Source organism: Gordionus sp. m RMFG-2023, chromosome 3, assembly GCF_954871325.1.
Source record: "Gordionus sp. m RMFG-2023 chromosome 3, tfGorSpeb1-WG-v2, whole genome shotgun sequence".
Lineage (NCBI taxonomy): Eukaryota > Metazoa > Nematomorpha > Gordioida > Chordodea > Parachordodidae > Gordionus > Gordionus sp. m RMFG-2023.
Window position 1 is genome coordinate 41,929,579 of NC_088777.1, and position 19,709 is coordinate 41,949,287.

Here is a 19,709-nt window from a genome sequence, read left to right on the forward strand (position 1 = left end):
CTTTGCCCCACTAGGAATTCGAGGGGTAGATTCATGGAGCCAGGCTTGGATATTATATTCTCTTTAATATCGAGGCCCGTTGTATTTCCCGTACAATAAATGTCTATCAGCCTTTCAACGGGCTTAGGTGTCTCGCTATTTTCAACATATCTCACTATCAAATCTATTGCTTCTGATTTCGATACATCATATGTGCCATCAACTATAATTGAATAGCACCTGTTGAATTCAATCTCCTTTTGAATTTTTTTTATAACCATATTTTTCATGGTTTCAATAAGAATATTTATGTCATTATATGATAACAGATTTGAATATAATTTAGATTTTAATCCCTTAATTTTTTTCTCACTTCTTATTTAATAAAAAAAATTATTTTGCTATTTGTCCAATTTTGAGAAATATTCTTAAAAGCCACTATTTCAAAGCTTTTCTTTATATCGTGAAAATTAAGCCCACCATGTCTTTTTCTAATATGATCTGTCCATTTATCATCTCTTATATTATGATATGTACAATTTTTAATCAAGCATTTATATTTTTTTTGGTTAATATTTTTGGGCATATTTTGACAATGATCTAAAAATTATAAATGATTATATATAAGATTTAATATTTAAATTTTTACTATTCCCTTTGATAAAATTTTAATTTTGCGCCAAATCTTGAAAGTGGAAAAATAATTTTATGATAAGAAATATCGGATAACAAACTAATTTGCTAAACATCGACCATAAAAATTTTTAAAATAAAAAATTAAAAATTTTTTTTTAAAATTTTAAAATAAAAAATAAAAGATTTTTTAAAAAAAAAGTACCCCCATAGAAATTTATAGAAGCAGTTGCTTCGGACCCCCCCCCCCCGTTGTAGGGGTCACTGTTCAGAAGACCATTTAACCCTTTCTTGGTCCCAATTTGAAATAATTTTATATCAATAAATAAAATTAAGGGTACAAAGTCTACACTTTATAAATGTAAATTATGCCCCAATGCAAATATTTAACCTCAATGTCCAGCAGTTCAAACTTTAAAAAGCATATGAAGGCAAAAAGATGAATTAATATATTATTATTTTAAACATTAAAAATAGAATATTTGAATACTGATTATGAATTGCATTAAAAATAATGTAGTAAATCCCTTATGCAGCAACAAAAGTGACTAGTCACTTTTCAAATATTTGACTCTGATTAGAAATAACGAAAGTTTCTTTGGACCTTGAATAAATAATCTGGAAACTGTTACCAATTATTATAAATAATGTATCTTATATACTGGTCCCCCTCCCGTGGCTACTCCTTTGCACGCATGTCACAGATATTTTGAAAAATAACAATTTTTAAAATATATAGTATATAATTATATGTAGGAGTGTCAATCTAACCAAAAAAAATAAAATACAGATTCGTTCAAAACTGTCTTTGGTAATAAATAACTACACCTGACAGGCCTTGAATGTTTACTTATTTTTTTCCATGAGAAATATAGAAGGGTTAAAACATGTTTCTTTTTATGTAAAATGTTAAATAATTATTATAAGTATTTTTTGTATATAAAATATTTTATCATTTATTTTACTTTATATTATTTAAAAAGATATTCAAAACTAAATTATTAGTTTTTTTGTAAATATTTTATCATTTATTAAAAAGATATTCAAAATAATTTATTATGTTTAAATAAAATATTTCAGTTATCATCGTTTTACTTTATATTGTTTACACGAAATATCTATATTCTAATTTAGTTATATATCTTTTATCTTTTCTTATTATTTCTTTATATTTATATTTCGTATGCTTGGGAGCATTATGGTTTTTTGAAAGAATGAAATTATTTTGATCACCATTTATTTTGACCAAAACTGCATAAAATCTGCTATTTAAATGATATTTTATGCTAAATATTAAAAACATATTCTCAATTTCATTATGTCAACCAATCCATCAATTCAGATTGGTCATGTGATTAATTGAAAGAATTCAATCAACAGATAATAACTATAATCTAATATATTCACGTAACTAAAAAGTAACAAGCATTATTATAATTTCTTTTTAGCAAAAAATCATTATGGGTCGTGTTATGATCAAAGGTGGGGTCTGGAGGAATACAGAGGTATGAATAATAATGTTTCCCTTTAATTTATAATTCAAATCAGGATGAAATCCTTAAAGCTGCAGTTATGAAATATGGCAAAAACCAGTGGTCACGTATTGCTTCATTATTACATCGTAAATCCGCCAAACAATGCAAAGCCAGATGGTATCTAATAGTTGCATCTGCATATCAATATAATATTTTATTAAAATTTAAATATATATAAATAATGAAATTCATATAAATTTTTTTAATTAAAATTATTTAGCAAGTATTTAACAATAAATATTAGAAAGGATTATCCCTTTTTTTAGGAAATTTATATTCTAGTATTTAGTCTTTACTGAAGTTTATATTATAATTTAAAAGGAATGAATGGCTTGATCCAAGTATTAAGAAGACAGAATGGAGTCGAGAGGAGGAAGAAAAATTGTTGCATTTAGCAAAACTTATGCCTACACAATGGAGAACTATAGCCCCTATAGTAGGGAGAACAGCTTCACAATGTTTAGAACATTATGAAATTCTTTTGTAAGCCATATACATTAATCCCCTTGTAGTTTATATATATATTGATTCTTTTACCTTCTCATATTTCTTATCATCATTAGCAGCTTATTCAATTTCCCTTGTAGTTTATATATATATATTGATTCTTCTACCTTCTTTATTATCATCATTAATTTCACTCCTAAGTATTAATCAAAATAACAATTTATATGAATATAAAAAATTATACCCCATTAAATTTGTAAAATATTATTAAATAGAAAGCTTTTATGAAATTCATGTTATATACATAAATTAGAAGCATGAAGGACCCAAGATAGGGAATGAAAGGCATTTTTTTAACTGGACTTAAAAAAGGGGTAAAATACATACTAAAGATAATAAAACATAAAATTAATTCCTGTTTTCCCATTCAATAAAAACTTGATTTCAAAATCAAATGAGAAATTTTTTATTTAAATTATTTATTTATTTCTTAATCATGTCACGTTTTTAAAGACTACATGAGACTATGATTTCCAATATAACAACAGGAGACCATGGTCTGGCTGTTATTTATATTTGTATCAGTCCATGAGTCATTCCATGTCAAATTAAAAATATAGACTATGGTTTCTAATGTAACAATAGGAGACTATGGTCTGGCTGTTATTTACATTTATATTGGAAAGCCCTCCATGGGTCATTCCATGTCAAATTACAAAAGAATGATATTTTTGGCTGACTATATCAATTCCAATAAAAAATAGTATCAAGATTAAATGGGTTGAAATAAAATTTGAATTTATTAGTTTTTATACTACATAAGATATTAAGGGTTAAAGATGCAAAAAACCCATTTTAATCGTTTTTGGATATTAAATAATTTTATTGATTGAATGAATTTGAATATTTTGGTATATAACTAAATGAAAGATTGTTAATTAAAGAGAAAAGAGAAAAGATAAAAATGAAAATTTATTATACATGGTTATCTTATGTCTAGTAAAAAGTTGAAGACTACATTTTTATAATGACTATGACTTCTAATTTTTACAATTTTTTTTCTATTATTTATTAACTGATTACCTAATGTTTCTTGCAAGGCTAATGAATATCTAACACAAATAATATCTAAAAATTATAGATGGCCCTATATTTTAATGCAGCAATAGACTTAAAACGCGTTTAATAAATTGATTTATGGGTAATAGCATTTGGATTGATAAAAAACATGAATGTTTAACAATAAAAAAAACTTATGTTTTGTTAAAAAATAGCACTAATAAATTTTTTAGAAATATTATTTGTGATAAATATTTGTTTGCGGTGAGTGAAGTAAAAATTAAATAATTAGTTAATAATAAATTGAAAAAAAATTGCAATTATTGAAAGTCTTAGTCATAAAAAAATTTTCGTTTAAACTTTCTACTTGACAAGATGACTATATATAAATGTTCTTTGTTATATTTCCCTTAATTAACAATCCTTTATTTAGTCATATATAGTAAATTTAAAATTCAAATTGATTTAGTTATTCATTAGAATCCAAGATTTTGGTTACCTTTATCCCTTAATATCTCAGGTAATATAAAAGTTAGCAAGTTCAAATTTCTTTTCTGATTTGATTATTAATAAAATTTTGAATCGAAAGATATGATTTTGCATTATTTGATAAAGAATTGCTCATGGGAATGTTTGAGGTTAGAATGTTGAAATTTTCATTTAGGCCAGATTTGGATATTTTTTTAGAATTAGCTAGGAACTTGGAAATTTTTGAAATATTGTGTTTAATAATATAAAATTAATAAACTAAGTACTTACAAGGTACAATGCAAAAAAAATAATATTTTTTTTTAGAGCACCGATATTTAGCGTTTTCCAAAAATATCGGATCGGGCCGATACATGTAAAAAACCCCGATCCGATCTTTCTGCTTTTCTTTTTTTTTGTTATTATATTTTATGTATATTTATTTTACATAATTATAATATTTTTTTTTAATTATGGTCTTAATTTTAGAAATAAAAAAAATTAAATATAATGCATAATTCGATTTTTTGCATAAAAAATATTGATTTCTTAATTACATTTGGTTCAAAGGGGGGTGGTGAAAAATCAATATAAATATCGGACTGGTTTTGAACCATCGGATCGGTGAAAAATATGTGAATCCGACACAGCCCTAATTTTTTTTATAAATTAGTATTTACAATTTTATTTTATAAGCATATTTATATAAAAATATTATAGGATTAAGTCAGTACTGAAAAAATAGGCTTTAAACAGGGCTTTAATTTTCTATTCATAAACATCTTATAGAAACAGATTTATTTAATGTATATTAATTAATTACGATTCACCAATTTAGCAGACCATATAATATTTTTTTACGTTAAGTTAGATATGATCCTTTTCCCATTAATATGTTAGATTATAACCTTTGTGACAGGGGGGCGTGGATCTGAAAATAAACTTATTTCTAATTTTCAAAGTTTATAACCTTGTTAAATTTTCTTTAATTGCAAAGCGAAGAAATTCTAACATAATATTTTGAAGCTATTATAAAGATCTACTGTTAATATTGTTATTTTTACTTATGACTATTTCTTTAGGCTGACTAACATTTCAAACATGGATATTGTGTGAAAGATGCATTGATGGATATGTTAAATATCATTCAGGTTTTAAGGTGAATTTATCTGGCCTAATGGGGTTTATAATATATTGACATGGTTCTCAAATTAAGAAATTTTAGTCTTATGTTAATTATCATTATAGGTCCAGCAGAGTCTCAATTTTTAATTTTTATGACATAATAATAGCTAGATATGGGTATCAAAAGTAATAAATATATTTTTTATGTTCATAATTTTTTTTATTATAAACATATGTATTATAAAAATTTTAATTATGAATCAGTGATTTTATAAAATAAAATATATGCTGAAATTCGATCAGTCAATATATAAAGTTTAGCTTTATTTGGTCTTCCTCTTTTATTTCTTCTAGGTAGGTCTTTTGTTGCTGGGTGGTTTGCAATATTTTAATCTGACTCTTTCCATCCTACAAATTTTTAAAATCAATAATACTACGTAAAAATATTTCAGAGCGATTCATTTTTTAATCTGAGCGTTTCAGTTTTATTCCTGGCAATTAGTATTTTTTCTGCAATTAATTTTTTTATCTGAGCATTGAGAAATAGTTCTGAGAATTCAATATTTTTTTCTGAACATTAAATATTTATTCTGAACATTAAATATTTATTCTGAACTATTAAATAGTAGCCAATTAATAAGTTAGCGATAATTGCATCCTTGAGACTTTTGATTCTTTCCTTCATTAACCCCCTCCCCTAATAATTTTTTTTAAAATTCATATGTACAATACAGAGACAGAGCACAAAGGAAAGAAGATCAAGAAGAGGAAGGGGACGGAGGAGACAAACCAATCAGTGTGTTAGGAGGAGTAGAGGATCCTCGAAAGTTGAGACCAGGTGAAATTGACCCAAACCCTGAAACGAAGCCAGCTAGACCTGATCCCAAAGATATGGATGAGGATGGTATACACCTATTTTTGATAAATGCAAAATATATAAAGAAAATTAAATTGTGAAGGATAAATAATGAGATAGAATGGTGTTAAGTGTGGCTTAGATTGTCAATCCATAGATATAAATATTTGTCATATCATAAACCTTTCAAATATATTATTGGGATTTTAAAAAAGAAATAAATTTTTACAGTTTGAAAACTGAAATAATATTCTAAGTCCACATAGTGAATTAGAACCTATTTGAATGAAGTTTTATCATTCATAACATTTAGCAAATAATTTTATTTTTACATATAAATAAAATAATACCTTACGAAAAGTATATCAATCGAGAGGATGTTTTTAAAATATAATAATAATTAGAGTTAAATTAAGCATGAAACATAGTCTATTTCTTCATTAAGAACTCGAGATGTTATCTGAAGCCAGAGCCAGACTTGCAAATACTCAGGGTAAAAAGGCTAAAAGAAAAGCGCGCGAAAAACAACTGGAAGAAGCCAGAAGACTGGCCACACTACAAAAAAAGAGGGAACTCCGTGCTGCTGGCATAACTTATAATGAATCAGGCTTCAACGCTTTCAAGAATTTCAAGAAGCGCAGGTCATTTATTACTTTTTTTTACTCTCTTATATACACATTACTCTAGATAGTGCAAAGCATATTATATATTTACCAATTTAGTTAGCAGTATATCTAAAATGAATTATTCATTTCATATTTATGTTAAAGAACTAACCTATATTAACAATCTTGGAACTAAAAGTGTCCACAAAAAATGGTAATACAATGAATTATAAATTTAATTTATTTTCTAAAATATGTAGCAGTGTTGATGCCGCCACCAATTGGTTATTTCGGCAGGCCGAAAATTTAAAAAACATTGCCCCTGACAATTGAGACTTCAATGCACAGGCTTAGTTTCTATACTCTTTTTCATCAAAATATAGTGATCGATTTGGCATAATGATTAGGGTTGCCAGATTACAAAAAGCGGGAGAATTTAATCATAATTCAAAAAAAATTATTTACAACAAAAAATATTAATTTTTTTTAGGTGATTATTTCTTTATTTAAATGAATAGAGCTAATATGCAAAACTTTTGCGACTCACTTTTTTATAGGCTTAATAAACTATTTTATCTTCTTATATTTATATTTCTTATTACCTTTTATTTTCCAGGTAGTTTTCTTATTCTTATTTTTTCTAGGCAGTTTTATTATTATTTTTTAACTTAGATTTTTTTTATAAACTTTTTATTTATATATTTATTTTCTTTGCCTTTTGAAATTTTATTTTTATTAATTATAACACAAAAAGTAAAAGTGAAAGTCCAACAAATTTGTTTTATTTTCTATACAAAAATATTTTCATTATAAAATACTTTTCTTTCTACAACAAACAAGAGCGAAAAATATTGGTACATTAAAAAAAACAATCAAGGTTTAAAAATATAAAAAAATATGATGAACAAATTATTAACAAACCTCCCCTGAAAAAAATCAAATACATATTCTAATTCAGCAGTTTGTTCTGTTCTCGTTTTATCTTTATCCGATCTTTCTGTTAATATATATAATAAGATCCGCGTTTTAGGACTGAGAATTTTTTCCCCTGGAATTAACCCTCCAACTTTTATACTGTTATTATAATAGGAAGTAGCAACTCATATTTCACCATTAATATCTTTTGCTTTTCTCATACCATCCTCTCTGCCTGTTCATTTGATAGGATGGTAAGAATGAGCAAATATGTGCTGTACATTGATTATTTTCAAAAATTTATAAAACCTTCACTGATGAATACTGGTCTTCCATGAGAAACCATTGCTTTCGCAATGCTGAATTTGGCCTATAATTTTTAAAATATTCTCAACACTATTTTCGTGGTTAATCCATAAACTTCTTCAAATTCTATCCATTTCGAGAAAGCGTCCACTACCAAGAAATATTTCTTTTATTCCAGTTCAAAGAAATCCGTATGAATACGATCCAAGGGTTTTGGCCATGTATTACTCCTATCTTTAGGTGGCATATTCGACCACTGATTTAAAGATTTCACAGCCTTTATCTAAATTTTTAATTTCCCTGTTCATGCCATGCCACCAGGAGTTCTCTGGCCCTGCTTCATTCGTCTCACACCCTCATGTCCAGCATGCTATAATTCCAAAATAATGTCGTAATTTTTGAGAAATAATCGCTCTATTCCAGCACATTATACAACCTTCAACCTTAGTTAATTCCCCTCTATTTTTTTATATTTATTTTTCCACGATTTTTTTCCCGTTAACCATGACAACAGCCCCAAATTATCTTTCAAAAAAATTTCCTTGAGCTCTTCCCATGTAGTGGGGTACACATTTGCGTTTCTTCAAATTCCTCGGTTTTACTATGGGATAATTACCTCAGTTTGACCCACTGATCCCAGTCTTGATAAAATATACCACTTATAATAGTGAGTATTCCTTCTAGTACCCATGGCAGACAAATGGAAGATGAGAATGAGGGAAGAGAATACTAATTGATAACCAGGGCTCTATCGTCTCGAATGAATTAATTAATCTCGCACAAGAGGCCTTAGCTCTTGGTGAGCGCAGATGAATAAAAATAGGTTATTTTCGGGAGGGGGGGGGATGAGAGGCATGTCAAGAATTTGGTCATCATATTTTTAATCCTTTTTTAATGTGCAATTATTTTTCGCTATTGTTTGTTGTAAAAAGAAAAGCTTTATAGTGTGGATATTTTTGTATAGAAATTTTTTTGTAATATGAAATGATCGCAAAAAATAAGTGTTGGACTTTCACTTTTACTTTTTGTGTTATAATTAATAAAAATAAAATTTTAAAAATACAAATAAAAAAAATATATAGATAAAGTTTATAAAATAAAATAAAAAAAACTGCCTAGTAAAAATAAGAATAAGAAAACTACTTGGGAAATAAAAGATAAGAAGAAATATAAATATAAGAAAAATAAATAGTCGAGTTAAGCCTACAAAAAAATGAGTCTTAAAAGTGGTAAATGTAACAGTAAAATAAAGGAAGATCATATGTTATTATTTTTAGTATAAAATTAAAAGTTAATATTTAAAAAATCTATACATTTATTCATATTCTTCAGAAAGTTTTGTTGTTGATTAAATTTTATTTTTTTTTACATATTTTAAAATTAAGTATAATTAAAATGATGTTTGATCATTAATTCCGTTTCTAAAGCTGTTAAAGATAACCGCTTACGATCTTTCCGCCAAAATTTTTTATATTAAACTAGATATAATGATTCAGCTTTCGGATATGGTAACGAGAATATAATATTGCATATTTTTTAAAATTTGGTACAATGTTCTTTGAAAAAAAGTATCCATTTGTTTTCATGTGCCAAATTCGATATATTATTTTGTTCTATAAATGTATTTAAGCAATGAATTCCTGAAAATTCATCTAATATGATATCTTTTATATTAAAATTGATTATTATTAATTCAACTTCCTCAAATTTAAATTTATTTTCAAGCATAATAATACTTAGATTTTTCCATTTATGATTTGTGAATTCATATTTTTTTTATAAATACGAGATGATTGTTTTAATAAAATTAGCTTCATTTTGAAATAATGCGATTTTATTATGATCATCACATTTTATAAGATTTTATCTTACAACCGAGCTATAAAAGTTATTGATAACTTGGGCTTATAAAGTTCTAACGAATTTATGCATTACCGAAAATATTTCCATTTAATTAGGATTAACGACTAAATAATTTTTATTAATCTTTCGAGAGCCGGTATTAATGATAGCTATCTTGTTGGAACAATTCGTAGAAATTCGAACCGTTCAATATCTTGAGAATCCATGATATATTTTAAAACAGATAGCATGTTTGTGGATCTTCTGAATTTGGCATAATATTTCATAGCAATTATTTTTATGTCTATTGATAATAAAGGATAAATTGTATGGCACAGGCAACTATTGGGAATGATATTTTCATTCAAAACTAATAATTCCTTCATTACCCTTTGCCTTTTTCCGAAATTCACACTTGCGTTATAGACACAAAAAGCTGTTAAATTTGATATAAAGGTTACAATTTTCAAGGTTTTGCACAAGCATAGATGCAATATCCTTCAATTTCTCCTAGTCTGATTTTTTTAGGAGTTAACTTGAAAAACCTCTTTCTTTATTAGAAAAGCGCAGCATTATTGGGAATGATTTAGTATTAATATTATTTGATGCATCAGTTAATAGAGAAAATGGATAATTTTCCTTCAAATCCTAAGATATGTTTTTTAGTTATAGGACATTAGATAAACATTATTTTTGAAGCTTTTGTGTTATAGGAAAGGGCAGAGGCAATAATTTTGAAGCGTAATCGGTAGATAAATAACTAAGGGAAACAGGGTTGCCAGATCTCCCGCTTTTGGCGTAATTTCCCTATTTTTTACTTTCATTTACATTGATTTACGCTTTCTCCCGATCTTATAAAATAAATTTTATAAAATATAAAATAATTAAATAGCTTTATTAGAAATTTGCGCTATCATAATCTTTTAATTTTAATATAAATTATGATAAATCATATAATGATTACTTCCTCTGATTCTGATGATAAAAATGATTCTTATGTAAATGTGTAATGAAAATTTTATATAATTTTTTTAGAAGTACATTCAACAAGGCAAAACTTGTTCTAATTTTGAAAAAAGTGAATCATCAAATAATATCCAACCATATTCAAAAACAATAATTTATGTGATAATAACACTGCAATAGCTGAAACTCCATTCACCTTATTACACGTAAACATTCACTTAGTTATTTATCTACAGATTGCCTACAAACCTATTGCCTATTCCCTTTCCTAATTCAAAAATAGCCAAAAGCATAAAATGTAGAACAAAAGCCTCAAAAACAGTGTTCCTAGGTCCTGTAACTAAGAAATATCTTAGAGGATTTGAAGGAAAATTATCCATTTTCTCTATTAACTGATGCATCAAATAATACTAATATTAAAACATTCCCAATAATGCTGTATTTCAAATAAACTTCTAAAAAAAATTCAGACTCGGAGAAATCGAAGGATATTGCACCTATGCTTGTGCAAAGCTTTTAAAATTGTAACCTTTCAATATCGAATGCCCATTTGTAGAAAAAATAAATAACTTTAGAATGACCGTTTTAAATTTAAACGAATATGCTATCTATTCTATATAATTTTAGGCCGCAAATTGATTACAACGCAGAAATTCCTTTTGAAAAAAAACCAGCTGCTGGATTTTTTGATCCTGACAACGATGTTTTCCGACCTGAAGAGATCGATTTTAAAAAGCTCAGGCAGCAAAACTTGGAAGGGGAATTAAGGGTTCAAAAAGAAGAGGTTAATTTAATGTTCTTAATGGAATTTTATAAGTTAGTGCTTTTTTGTTGAATCTATGATTGAAATAAGTTAATATATTTATTGTAATTTTAATGGAAAATGGGAAATTTTTTAAAAAAGTATTCAGTTTGAATATCAATAAAATTATATACTTAATTTAATCGACAAAGATCTAATTTCTCATAATTTTACAATTATCATTAAAAAACCATACACGCATATACTTGATAGAGAGAAAGAAAAAAGGACGCCCAAAAGCTGCAAAAAAAGAAAGAAAATGATCTTCCTAGTCTTTTGGCTGCTCAAAACGCCCTACAAGAACCAGTTAAAAAAAGGAGTAAACTTGTGCTTCCAGCCCCACAAGTATCGGACATGGAGCTAGAGGAGGTTTGAAAATTAAGATAAATTAAAGAGATTTTACATTGAAGCGCTATTTTATATCTCCCTTTCCTTCCTTGTACTGATTAGAATAATTACAAACTATCATAATTATTCCTAGCTCATTTAATCACATTTTGAAATTGATTATATTAGCAAGATGAAAAGGAAAAAGTAATTATAAGGGGCCAAAAAAAATTTTTTTAAAGATTCATTAAAATTTTTAGAGCATTTGTAAAACTTTTAGGGATATTATGGTGGGAAACAAGTATTAAAAGGTATTAAATTTAATTAAAGTTCAAAATTAAGTTAAAATTGATATTAACATGATTGTAGTTGATATGAAAATGAAATTTAAATATGAAGTTGATACCAAAATGATATATTTATAGATTAGAAAGATTATTTGTATATATTCTATTGTAAATCATATAAATTAAACATTTTCATTCACATAAAGGTTATAAAGCTTGGTAAAATAGGCCAGGCAGCCAAGGAAATCGCCTTGGAGGCTGACCCAAATTTCTCTTCAATCGAAAATTTGGAAGGAAGTCAGGCTCCAACTGCAATTCTACTTTCCTCTACTCAAGGAAGGTCTAATACTGATTTCAAAACTCTCCAGCGAATGCAGAATAAAACTAGGACTCCCTACGGGGGGAGTTCCAAGGATAGCATTATGCAGGTATACATTTTTATTTTGGGTCCACTTATACACGTGATAAACGATATTATATTTTTATTTGGAGTCGTATACTTTTTTTGATAGAGGGATAAGTTATATATATATTTATATTTTTTTTATATAATGCTACTGAATTACCCAATTACCCTTTTGAACTATAAGTTATATATATATTTATATTTTTTTTATAATGCTACTGAATTACCCTTTTGAACTAAAAATCTTTTTAATATAAGATTTCCGATATTTAAGATTTTTGGCGGGCGAATAATTAATATAATTTTCTCCATTTTTAAAAAGGTAAAATTTCATTTAGTGATCACTCACTTAAGGGCGGTTGGTTCTGCGAAAAAAAATGAAACCCTCTAAAAGTAAGATTTTTGAAGATATTAAACTTAGACCTTAAATATGAATAAATTTATGCTTCTCCCTCACAGAAATTATATATATTTTTATTTATCAATTTTTCACTACATTAGGAAGCCCAAAATCTTCTAGCTTTAAATTATGTAGATACCCCTCTGAAAGGAGGTCTCAACACTCCTCTTATATCCAGTGATTTTTCTGGAATTTTACCCAAGGCTAAAGACACCAAAACTCCCAACCTTATCCTAGGCACACCCAGCACTTTGCCACACAACCTAAGGGCATCTATCCGTACTGGAGACGGTTCTATGACGGATGATCCAAGTTTTTTTTCATATTGTTTTCTCTTTACTCATTTTTAGTTTCTTACACCTTTCGCTATGTAAAAAATATTCACTGTTTCTCACCATTCCATTGGAATGGTAAAATATTATCATTGCATATTATATTGATCATGGCAAATAAGCAGGAAATCGATAGTATACGAATATTTAAATGTAATGTAGAAAATAAAGTATTATCAAAAAAGTATATAAAACACGTTTAAATAGATTTTATGACCACTCCATCCAGCATTATGGATAACGGTCCTCATAGCTTCGTAGCTCGGACACCTGGAAACGAATCAATTATATCTACAGCCACAGCAGATTCTAGCTTGCATGATATGGTTTTTTTTAAAATTAAAAATGAAAAAACTTTTTTACATACATTCTTATTGAAAACTTTAATAAATTATCGAAAAGAAAAGTTTGCATAAATTTTCTTACTTGTTCTAACATAATTGATATATTATTTAACAGTCTCAACTAAAAATGAATCTGAAAGTCGGTCTTTCCAACATGCCCCATCCTAAAAACGATTTTGAAATTGTTTTACCCGAAGAAAATGAAAATGTGAACGAAAATCAATCGTTCGTCGAACCTGACCCCTTTCGAGTGGCCATAAAAGATGCCCAGGACGAGGAGAGGGAGTTAAGGAAAGAACAAACTCGAGAAAAATCGGAAAGAGACAAAGAAAGATTGGAAAATTTATCAAACGTAGCGAAAAGAGGCCTACCAAGGCCACTCGATATCAATTTGACAGGTAACTATATTAAGTGTTCATTTTTTTTAAATTTAAGTTCGCATATTTATTTTTACAGCTAAATTTTAAATTAATTTTACAAAAATCATTTCATAAAATTTCCTATTTATATATAATATATTTAATAGTGGCAATATTTTACCCCATATTTGCCATATTCCCACTCCTATGCACTTCATTGGTAATTGCAAATTTTATAGAAAAAACACGTTAAGTTGCACAAGTTAAGCCAGCCTACCCAATGTTTTAAAAAAATTAACCCGCCCATCCAGCCGGCTTATAATTTTTATCAAAAAAATATACCCGCCCGCCCATTAGTCTAAAATTCCTTACCCACTCTCCCGCCCATTAGTCTAAAATTCCTTACCCACTCTCCCGCCCATTAGTCTAAAATTTTTTAACCCAAGCCCGCTATTATAAAATTTAATTATGGCCATTATTTCAATTTTGTAAGCATCTAATAAAAAAAAATTTCAGCATTACATCTCTACAAAAAGTTTTTGGGAAATTACTATATTAAGCATAAAAAATATTCAATTTAAATTATGAATAATTTATTTGATCAAATAAAATATTTATGAAAATAATATAAATATAAAATTAATATTATAGTTAATGCAAAAATAATAATGAATTGACATTTTTTGGATTCTAATAAGTTCTTCTTTGTTCTAAAAACCTTCCAGCAATGCTATCCTCGTTCAGAAGAAGCACTAGTTGCATTGCCAATATTTTTCTTGCTAATCTTGATAGTTTTGGCAAATCTCTTTCCTGTCGTTTCCACCAAAGTTTTAAATGTACAAAAAAGTTTATTTATTTTAAGAAAAAATTTTTATGGTAACAAAAAAGAACATTTTAATTTTTAATACCCAAAAAAGTTCATAGGAACAATTTTTTATTAATATTTACTTAAATGATTTAAATTTTTTTAACCCGTCCGCCTGCCCGTTCTTAAAATTTTTTTATCCGCCCACTAAGATGGGCGGGGCGAGACCCCACCCAATGCGGACCTCTTGCACAAGTGATAACGCCATGAACATCAATTGTTCGATAAAGAATAGGCACTCTTAAAGAGAATTCGTGTCAATTCTATTATTATTGTGAAAAGCAGTAATGCCCAACAAAGGCGATAATTTTTTTTCTATAATAATATTTTTTCTAAATCACTATAATTCACTTAAATTATAATCTCAAGTCCTCCGTCCCATAGACTTGGACCCTTCCCTCAACGATTTGCAAAGGGCCGAGGAAATGATCAAGCGGGAAATGACTATTTTGTTACACAGAGATGCTGCTTTGAACGAAGATACATTAGCTTTGATCGAAAATTCTGATTCTTCGAAATCGAATCGATCTAATGTCTATAAACATCCGTTTCCTGATGCCAGATCTGCTTTTCAGTTAGCCGCTGGCAAGAGATCCACCATTTTAGCCTATCTACAAGCTCATCCTTATGAAATCATAATGAAAGAAGATTTCGAGAAGGTTATGAAAAGTTTTTTCTAATTAAAAAAAGAAGTGATCTTATAAGATAGAGGGGTGTTTTTAGAAAGCAGACAATCAGAGTTGTTAAAGGATCTAGATATAAAAATGTGGTATCTGTATCTGTATCTGTATCTAGATATATTTTTGATTAAAATATCGGTATCAAGATATTATTTTAGACGATGTATCTGTATCTAGATCCATTTAAAAGTATCTTTTAACAACTCTGCAGACAATAGTTGAAATAAATGCTAGTCAGCAATTAATTAGTAAATGAATTTGGAAAAATATAATCAAAAAATGTTTTATTCGCATTATAATGCTATTTAGGCTAAACTAATGTTGGAACAAGAGATTGAAATTGTCAAAGCCGGCATGGGTCATGGCAACTTGTCGATGGATGCTTACACTCAAGTTTGGGAGGAGTGTATGGCTCAAATTTTGTACTTACCATCTCAAAATAGGTATACTCGTGCCAATTTAGTTAGCAAGAAGGAGAGAATAGACTCATTGGAAAAAAAGCTAGAGGTAAAGACATTCGATATAAAAAAATATTTTTAATCATCCAAAAAATGTTTTTAAAAAATAAAAGACATCAAGGAGAAAATTATTTAAAAAAATGATAATTATAAAACAGGATTCTTTCTCAATTTTTCTCTATCCATCGATATAGATAGCTTTAATCTTATTTCCAAGGAGCTTCTAGACTTACTCTTCCTTTCTTATATTCTTCTCTGTTTTATGCGATATCGCCTTTATATTTTAATTAACCTATTATAGTTAGTTACTATTTATTATAGCTTTTATTTATTTAATTTTGTTTGTTTTGTTAAATATTACATAAAAATATAATCAAAATTAGGCTAGGGCCAAATAAGGTGAATTAAGGGCTCTGGAAGGGAATAGACAGATTTTTAAAAATTAATACTCTTTATAACACTATATTTAAAAAAATAATTAAAATTTTTAAAATAGTGTAACAGAGATATTATGACTTCAGAGGCTAAAAAGGCCGCGAAGATGGAGAAAAAAATGAAAATTCTACTTGCTGGATATCAAGTAATTTTTTTTTTTAAAAAAAATAATTAATTTAGAAATTGGCTATATTAATTTATTAGTAATGCAATTGCAAGTTTAAATTTTCATCAAATATTTTTTTTAGAGTCGCGCTCATGCTATGTCAAGTTCGATAAATGAATTGGGAGAACAGCTTGAAAATAGTATCCTGGAATTAGAAACTTTTACCTCCCTCAAAAAAAACGAAGATTTGGCGATACCTAGAAGACTTCAAGTTTCGATAAATAAAATGAATTTTAAAAAAATTAGCCGATTTAGTTGTAAATTCAATGAATATTTGCATTAATAAGTATATATATGGTTAGTGTAAGTATTGCTATACTATAATATGCTCTATTTTTAGCCCGGAAACTATTCCCTCAACCTTTGGGTTTTTTTTTTGAGAATGTAACTCAACTTTTGAAGAAAGCATAGATAAATTATCTCTCGCCTTAATGATTGGCAGATTTTTGCCAAGCACACACACCTGTAGCTTGAGCATATTTTTAGTCATTATTTAAACCATATACAAGAAATCTTGTTAAATTGATCAATAAAATTTTATAATACCATTTAAAAAATAAATATGTATTTTAGTCTTTACAAGAGGATGTGAGCCGACAAAAGGAAAGAGAAAAAGAATTACAAGATAAGTTTGAACAACTTCTTAAGATGAAGGATGATATAAATTCTATCATGAACGTTGATTCAAATTCGAGCCTGAACGTTGATTCAAATTCGACCATGAACGTTGATTTGAATTCTAATCAAGAAATTCAACAAGGGATTGATTGACTCGTGAGATTAATATAATGAACACAAAATCCTACAAAATATCATCAGTGTCCGTAATCAGATTTGAGATGATTAAAATTAAATATATAAAAATTTTCATCGTATAATATATGTTTTTTTATTTACAAATTTGTTTTATATAATATAATTTTTTTAAAATGAATAAATATATTTATTAAATAAATATTAAAATATAGTGAAAATAAAATATTTCATTTTGGTATAACAATGATTAAATATAATAATTGAAAATTAAAAAATAAATAGATCACTTAATCCATAAAATTAAAAAAATGCTATATTTAATTAATTCCATTCTACGCCTTTTTCCACTATAAGTATATAGATTGTCTGGTACAATTTTTTTTACGACATATAGTTTTCTACTTATTTAATGTATATCATAAGTTTAATTATATATTTTTTATATTATCATTATTAAAAATTAAAATAGTTTGAGATTCAGCAAAAAATAGTGCTACCCCCCTCAGCCATTGCCAAATTTTGAAAGTTTTTTATAAATATCATTTTAATATTTAAAGAAAATTCAACACCCCCCCCCCCCCCCCCCTATCTACCTCATATACCCAAAAATGAATATGTGTCATAAACAATCATTTAAAAAAAGGAAGTACATGTTAATTTTAAATAGACTATAAATGAAATTCTTTGAGGAAAAAAGCATTTTAATCCTTGAGTGGTATAATAAAAGTGGGGGGAAAAAAATAACGCGAGTGGTATCGTAAAATGGGTGAAAAAATATCGTGAGTGGTCGGGCATAGTTAATCCCCAATTTTAAAGTATTATCTCACACTGGAATATGTATTTGATATTTTGGACATTTATTTAAGTTAGCCTATTTAGACATAACGAACCCGCTTTTTTCCCATTTACAGATGGAAAGAATGCTTATATTTATATAAGTCTGATTAAAATTTTTTGATTTTGAAAAATAAAAAAGAATTTTTTATTATTATGTATAAATATCTAAGGTAAAACAATAGGGTTAATTAATATTAAAATTGTAATATAATAATATTTCCCAGTGTTTACCGTTTTCAAGCCACGTAAAGCGAATTTAGGCAATGAACAGGAAGACCGATGTAAATTGAGTAATAGTGCAATCAAGAAACATTTACGAATATTTATTGATTTAAAAAAACATATGAAAACGGGGGTTTAAAAATTTGACTATTTAACACTGCGAATTTAGTTTTGTTAAAAATAACTTTTACAAAGTAACTACATATTCAAGATATATTTTAAAAAAAACTTGTTACAAGCAAAAGGTACTAGAAGACAAAGAGAGAGGATCTGCGAGAAAATTAAATAAATGATACACCCTTACATTGTGAATTATTTATATAACTTATCATTTTCAATTCAATATAATTTTTTTATAATAAAAAATAATCTGCATTTAAAAATATTGTAAATTATTAAAATTAAGGGTATAATTAAATTGAGAATGGAAATCTATCAATTATTTGAAAAATAAAATTTCGATAAATTATCGATTTTGAAATATATTTGTTTAATTAGTAAATAGATAATCGTTTATCCGATGATTGTTTTTAGAATTATACAAATTAAGTTAAGATATATTATTTAAAAAAATTAGGGTAACTGTAGTGATTAGCTACCTATCATGGGGATTAATATACGAGAATCATCAATCGGGATATGGTTTTTGGAGATGGAGGAAAGTTCGAGAATGATTGCAGGGGATTATGGAATAGGATGAGGATGTTTATTGAATGTCTATGATTAAAATTTTATGATGTTGTTATCGGACTATATATGATTAATATTAAAGCATAAATGGTGTATTTGATTGCAAGAAAAAAAATTGCATGAATCCAATAATTATATATATTGATAAAAATATATTAGCTAGATGGAGTAATATAGTATTTTAGCAATATAAAAAGGATTATATAATTTTAATTTTTTTTTCATGAGTAATTTTTTGTTGATACTACTTATACATTAAATGCAAAAAATCCCGAATTGCGATCATTTTCTTAAGAATTATACCAAAAATACAACTCCACTCTCAGTATAGTCTTTTCTATTTTCGGGAATATTAAAAGTATTTATTTTTTTGTACTATATAGATAATAACTTATTGAGGAAATAAATAACATAATATTAAATGCAAACTCTATGAATGATTAGAAGCCATCCGCAGTTGCAATCTCGGCCTCCTTGTCATGATTAACGAACAATCGTCTTAGCTTTAATGCAACTGTATCCCCATTTGCATCGATTGTTGGTACCCCCATCGAATTGAACCGAAAAAAAATCGATCAAAGAAAATACCAAAGATGTCGCCATGATA

At 27.1% G+C, this 19,709-nt stretch overlaps 1 protein-coding gene across 2 annotated transcripts; it reads left to right on the plus strand.

Moving 5' to 3' along the window:
* Positions 1-1,951: 1,951 nt before the first annotated feature.
* LOC135925671 (cell division cycle 5-like protein) lies at positions 1,952-17,441 on the plus strand. 2 transcript variants are annotated; one of them, XM_065461106.1, is made up of 17 exons: positions 1,952-2,019; positions 2,061-2,117; positions 2,161-2,264; positions 2,469-2,630; positions 5,981-6,150; positions 6,548-6,743; positions 11,364-11,520; positions 11,752-11,907; positions 12,359-12,580; positions 13,060-13,270; positions 13,498-13,616; positions 13,750-14,032; positions 15,228-15,517; positions 15,848-16,045; positions 16,493-16,576; positions 16,680-16,808; positions 17,171-17,441. In XM_065461106.1, the coding sequence occupies exons 2-17, from the start codon at positions 2,073-2,075 to the stop codon at positions 17,366-17,368; spliced, it is 2,724 nt and encodes a 907-aa protein (XP_065317178.1). In that variant the 5' UTR covers positions 1,952-2,019; positions 2,061-2,072; the 3' UTR covers positions 17,369-17,441. The 2 variants fall into 2 exon arrangements, with proteins under 2 accessions (XP_065317178.1, XP_065317177.1); XM_065461105.1 differs by having other exon boundaries at positions 2,000-2,117.
* Positions 17,442-19,709: the final 2,268 nt, after the last annotated feature.

Bases quoted from the DNA above. Each gene is read 5' to 3' on its own strand.
- LOC135925671 (XM_065461106.1), top strand. From the start codon at position 2,073: ATGGGTCGTGTTATGATCAAAGGTGGGGTCTGGAGGAATACAGAG. The intron at 2,265-2,468 runs GTATCTAATAGT...ATAATTTAAAAG, and splicing joins AAACAATGCAAAGCCAGATG to GAATGAATGGCTTGATCCAA. The intron at 16,809-17,170 runs GTTTCGATAAAT...TATGTATTTTAG, and splicing joins CGATACCTAGAAGACTTCAA to TCTTTACAAGAGGATGTGAG.